Source organism: Macrobrachium nipponense, chromosome 33 (genome assembly GCF_015104395.2).
Source record: "Macrobrachium nipponense isolate FS-2020 chromosome 33, ASM1510439v2, whole genome shotgun sequence".
NCBI classification, from domain to species: domain Eukaryota; kingdom Metazoa; phylum Arthropoda; class Malacostraca; order Decapoda; family Palaemonidae; genus Macrobrachium; species Macrobrachium nipponense.
In genome coordinates this window covers 32,622,222-32,627,773 of record NC_087219.1, presented here as the reverse complement: position 1 = coordinate 32,627,773, position 5,552 = coordinate 32,622,222, and the positions used below count along the sequence as shown (strand labels likewise).

The 5,552-nt window shown below is 38.9% G+C and overlaps 1 protein-coding gene across 1 annotated transcript; it reads right to left on the bottom strand.

The window, feature by feature from the left end:
* Positions 1-354: 354 nt before the first annotated feature.
* LOC135202826 (putative HERC2-like protein 3) lies at positions 355-3,402 on the bottom strand. The gene is made up of 6 exons (XM_064232286.1): positions 3,248-3,402; positions 2,807-2,987; positions 2,193-2,367; positions 1,492-1,651; positions 1,020-1,386; positions 355-437 (listed from the first exon to the last, which is right to left on the bottom strand). Exons 1-6 carry the CDS (start codon positions 3,290-3,292, stop codon positions 355-357), a joined length of 1,011 nt encoding a protein of 336 aa, XP_064088356.1. The 5' UTR covers positions 3,293-3,402.
* Between the last annotated feature and the right edge of the window lie 2,150 nt (positions 3,403-5,552).

The following is a 5,552-nucleotide window of genomic DNA, read 5'->3' as shown; positions in this document are numbered from 1 at the left end:
AAGAATTACATGAATACCTACCTCTAATTACTGCACAACCATTTCAAAACCTTTTTGGGAGAAATAACACAAATTTGTTCATAAACAGCCAAACTTATTTGGTTATTATGAAGATTTCTCATAGTATAATATGCATAAGTACAGCTTGAAGTTTGTACTTACAAAAATCTGGAACAGGACTTAGTCCTTTATTTTTTGTATTTATATGCCTTTTACGACAGTTCAAAGAAAAGTAGGATCTATTTCTACCATTAGGAGCAAATTTTAATCCATAAAGAAAACCAAACAAAAATAATTTCTTAACATACCTGAGTGAAAAAGGCTTTCCTCAAGGATTCAATGTCGATGGTCTCCTCAGAGCATACAAACTCTATTACTTTTGTGGCTATTTCTATTACCCACCCGGGGTAGTTGAAGGGGAGCTGTTGGCGTTAAAACTGTAAAATATAGAAATAGAACCTTCAGTTTTGTATTTTACATTTTTCAATAAAAATATCTGAAAGACTAATTAGCACTAGCATCAAATAAGTAAAGAATATGAAACTTTCCTTCAAATGATGGCAATAAAATTAGTATCATTATTCAATAAATAATTAAGCCTTTCTGATGAGTTATGATATCAAATTGCATGCACGGTAATCCCCAAAATAATTGTGTGCTTGCTCCCTCTTTCTGGACTGGAACTTAATAAGACTTGAGAACAAATTATGGTAATTTTGACAAGTTTAACTTTAATTATACACTACTATTACTATGGCTAAGTGAACATGATGCATTTAAACAGAAGAAAAAGGCTGAGGTTGTTGAGAGGAGCTATTTACATGCTATATACTACAGAAAAAAGATGATAGTATGGTGAAAAAATGCAACTCATAAGTGTTACTACCACCAAAAAAAGGTAGGGTTTTTAAAATACAGATGAGAAAGAGATAGAGAGAGAGAAACAGTCATTAAAAATGAGTGACAAAAGAAAATATAAAAAACAACTGAGCTAAAGTGAAAAGCCCAATTACACTCACGTGAAGATGGTCTAGATGGAGAATGAGGTGTTCCAGAAGGTGATGGAGACCTCTTCAAATTCAAACTGACAGATGCCTTTTTGCTCTCAGTGGAAACCTTTTTCCCATCGGCAGATAATCTCCTTTCTTTTTCAATAACATCCACATCCCCTTCTAATTTCATGTTATCTAGCGAAAGTTCGGTAGAGAGACGACTGAGACCAACAGGTTCTGGCAAATCCTTGCATATATCTTCACCTTTGTCGAGCCGTCCGCTTCTTACGTCTTGATCGTGACTAGTGTAATTGCCCCCGGCATCATCACTATGTGCATTGCTGCCGCTACTAATACTAATATCCTCCATGGAGCTGGTCCCTTCCTTTGATTCCTGTGGTAAGACATCATGATGTACAAAAAATAAAGCACATACATTAAATTATAAAATACTCAACTATATCAGCTAGTTAAGCATCTACAGCCTTTAAATACATACAGGAGGAGCATCTTTTTCCTGACTTGTGGCAGTGGTATCATTTGAGCGCAAGCGCAACAGCTGAGTTGCCTTCCGCCACCTGGATACTCCTCTCACTGCAAACTTATCCAATGCTTCTACATCACCACAGCTGGCTGGGCGGACTTCATAAAATACAAATCTGAAAATTTTGTCCTTTAAGTTATCAAATTAAAACTTATTACAGATGAATAATTATGTACACATCTTTTTCCAGATTCCTCTCTAACTTAAAAGTTATAAATCTGATCAGATTCATGATTTTTGACATCATAATGCCCTTTTGCACCTTTTTTCCTTCAACCAACCACAATCTATTACTAAATTTTTACCAAGACTAACCTGCACATAATTTACCATTTTATTCTTTACAGTAAAAATTCAAAGGACATTTCATCTCCAATTAACACCTACTTCAAACAAATACCTTCACTTGAAGTTTGGCATATTGTTCCAATAACATTTCTGTACTGAGAGTTCATTTATTTTAAATATATAATAGATAAACAAAGGTACTCCAAATAAAGCTAGCCATTAAACAACTCAAGTCCTGATTTTCAATAAAATGTGATCTCCAAACTAAAACAAATTGTTTAATGCTCCCCACACACACATAATACAACCCTCAAAATGTGCTATTGAGCTAAGCACCTTAAAAACACAAAAAAGGATGATCTACACACCTGCATCTTTCCATAACAGGTGCACACACCTCCTTATACGACCTCGTAAGTTCTTGCCGCCTTCTGATCAGTAGCCACTTTGTGTTGTGGACATGACGAATGAGTTCCTGCAAACCTCGTGGCAGATCTAAAGTGGATTCCCATCCATGACTATCCTCTGCACTTAAAGCCAGACCTAAAATTCAATTTAAATAATAAGGGATCAAGAAAGATAAAATCTCATTAATTCTATTTTCATTAGTATTCTTGGTAATGTGTTTAAATTGGATGAAAATGCAAGTGCAAACTTAAAAAATGGTCTTCATGTGTAATATATAAACAGTAAGCATTATATGGCAAGGATATTATTAATAAAGAAAAATAAAAAATACACCAATGAGTAATACGACATAAATCAAATGGCAATGTCTAGCCTTACCGCAAAAGTCCTTAAAAAGTCAAGCCTGCTATTATAACACAGCTTATCTGTAAATGATTCTCAAAGATTCTAGTTCCTTTGTTCAATATATGCCTCCTAGTTATCAAAAGAAACCCAAAGATATAAGAACAAAACCAGTAACTACAGCACAGAGTACTCTTAACCTACAACCAACATATGGGGAAAACTCTCCTACCCTGTTCAATCACTTCAATCAGCTGCAGAGTGAGATGTGTGTGGCGCAACAAAGTGGCTGACATGAGGCGTCCAACTTCTTCTATTGGGTGGTCTAATGAAAAATTAGTGTGAAGAGCATGACGACCAGAGTGACGAATTTCTCTGTCACAGATGGAAAGGTACATTTGCACATAAGGATCCTGAAAAAGAGAGAGAGGAAGTAGAATTCTAGTATACAATGTTTAGTTATTCAGGGAATGACATATGTCCTCATTTGTTAGTTAATCATTCAAATAACTCATGATGGTTCTACAGACAATTAGTTGCAACCACTAGTGAAAGATGAAGCAATTAAATAATGACAACTTAACAATATTTTTATATTAAATGTAAAAAAAGTTTTACTACTTACTAAATTAATAAATGTCACTGAAATAACAATTTCCAAGAAGGAACTCACCTGTGTCTTGCCCTCCATGAGAGCTGAGAGGAAATAATCAGCCATGTTTGAAAAATAGGTTTCAATTTCAACCTGGGGTCCGGAAGTTTGTCCTTGCGTCCTTGTTTTCTTGTGGGACAAAGGATCAACAGGACGGGGAAGTCTGACATCACCGGGAGTGGGTAACAGAGCCTGGTGTAGTGCTGAGGAACCGTCCTTGCCTCACCTTTCTCTTCATCATAAGGATCTGGGGGTTGCACAGTCTGCAAAAACATGCAATGAATAGTGATTACCATACATCCTGTTATTACGGTTTAGTAAAACCATACTGAAGCAAATTAGGATAGTTTTGGCATGAGAAAGGAGAAAGATCAATCAGTAAAGAGCAAACCAGCATTCAATAGAAATGCTATTGTTATGATACAATAAAGTTTGTTCATACTTACCTGGCAGATATATATATAGCTGTATTTTCTGAAGTCCGACAGAATTTCAAAAACTTCCGACACACGCAGTGGTCGGCCAGGTGGTTAGTACCCATTCCCGCCGCTGGGAGGCGGGTATCAGGAACCATTCCCATTTTCTATTCATAATTTTTATTTCCACTGTCCCCTGAGGGGAGGTGGGTGGGTACTTGATTATATATATCTGCCAGGTAAGTATGAACAAACTTTATTGTATCATAACAATATCATTTTGTTCATGAAACTTACCTGTCAGATATATATATAGCTGAATCCCACCGTTGGAGGTGGGAAGGGACAGAATAGAAGGATTTTGGGAAACAAATGCATGCAGATGATTTACATCTTGGTTCCACCTGTTAGCATAGCTGGCTTCGTGGTTATTGACACGTAAGTCTGCTTGTGCTACTAGAGTTGCCAGCAAGGTAGAGACCTATATAGCTGGTGCACTCCAGATGATCTGTCAACAGGGGCGAGACCACGACGTGACTAGACCATATTGACCATACCATGAGGGCTTAAAAGTAAAAATAAAGTAAAATAAATATATTACAATAAGTATATATCACCACCTGACCAACCTAGCCAAAAGTTAAGGTGTGTTAACTAAGGCTTAAGAGTTAAGAAGTCGCCGTTGTCGGCGACTCAACAACTAAATTAAGAGCTCTTCCTAACCATTTTCTACAGGATAGGATGAGTTGGTACTTTCTCGCCCAAGATTGTCTTGCAGACACGTTTGGCCCTAGCGAGCAGCAGATCTCATATGATATCTTCACATCTCACAGGGAGTGTGAAGTGAACACAGAGTTGCTTCGCTAAAACATGGTACTCAGGATCTTGCTGAGTGCCATGCTCTGTTGAAATGCTTCCGAGGTCGCGCCCTCACCTCGTGAGCATTCAGATCAAAAGATTTCAAATCTTTGTGCAAACACAATGAAGGAGCATTTTTGAAAGAACTCCTTAACACTAAAGCCAGGGTGTTCTTCGATATGGGCAAGTCTGGTCTTTTTCGGAACACTGCAGATTGCCCGAAGGACTTCGACTTTCTTGAGTTTTATGTAGATAAAACTTGAGAGACCCGACAGGGCACAGGACTCTCTCTGGCTCCTGCCCACTAACTTGTGCCATCCTTGCTTCCAAGCTCCTGGCCCATGGACAAAACGGGTTTCCATTCTTAGGCCACAACGGAAGGCTTAGAGGGCACACCGCCTTGTGTTCTCTAAAGCCAAAACTTGTGACGATGGCTTAAAATCTCACTAACCCTCTTTGTCGTATCTAGGTTGGTTAGAAGAAGGCCTTCCTGATCACATGCAAGAAGTTAACAGGTAGGAGAGGTTCGAATGCTTTGACATCAAGAACTTCAGACTACGTCTAAGTTCCATATTGAAAGCTTCGATCTGGACATGCACAGTCAGTCCGTCTGTACTAAAGTCAGGTGACCGACCAGTTGACCAGTCAGACGAATCAAGGACAGCCAAGCCTGTACCCTGAAGACCATAAGGCACTATTCTTCGCTGAAGGAGGAGTGTCTGGACTGCCTGGGCGATTCAATCTACGCAAACCTTGGGGAGTGTATCAACGCAACCCAACGTCGTCAGCGAATCAACTCCTGAGCAACTCCTGACTCGAGCTTCTGGTGCCAGGAGAAAGGAGCGAGGAGCAAAAAGGCGATTCAGTCCCGAAGGAAGAATGCCTGACAGTCCAACCTGGTCTCATGTTACACGATCATCGGGGGTGTATAAACGCAACCGACTTCGTCAACAAGAAACTCAGGGCTACTATATGTCGCCTGATCTCGCACGAGTGTCTGACTCCGAGAAAACAGGTTAGACAAAAAGTAGATTGGTGAGCGAGTTCGAGAT

What these genes read in the sequence shown, in the direction of transcription:
- LOC135202826 (XM_064232286.1), bottom strand. Translation starts at nt 3,292, where the DNA reads ATGGCTGATTATTTCCTCTCAGCTCTCATGGAGGGCAAGACACAG. An exon ending in AGGAAAAAGATGCTCCTCCT is followed by an intron (nt 1,387 to 1,491) that starts GTATGTATTTAA and finishes GTCTTACCACAG; the next exon opens with GAATCAAAGGAAGGGACCAG. An exon ending in TCCATCTAGACCATCTTCAC is followed by an intron (nt 438 to 1,019) that starts GTGAGTGTAATT and finishes TATATTTTACAG; the next exon opens with TTTTAACGCCAACAGCTCCC.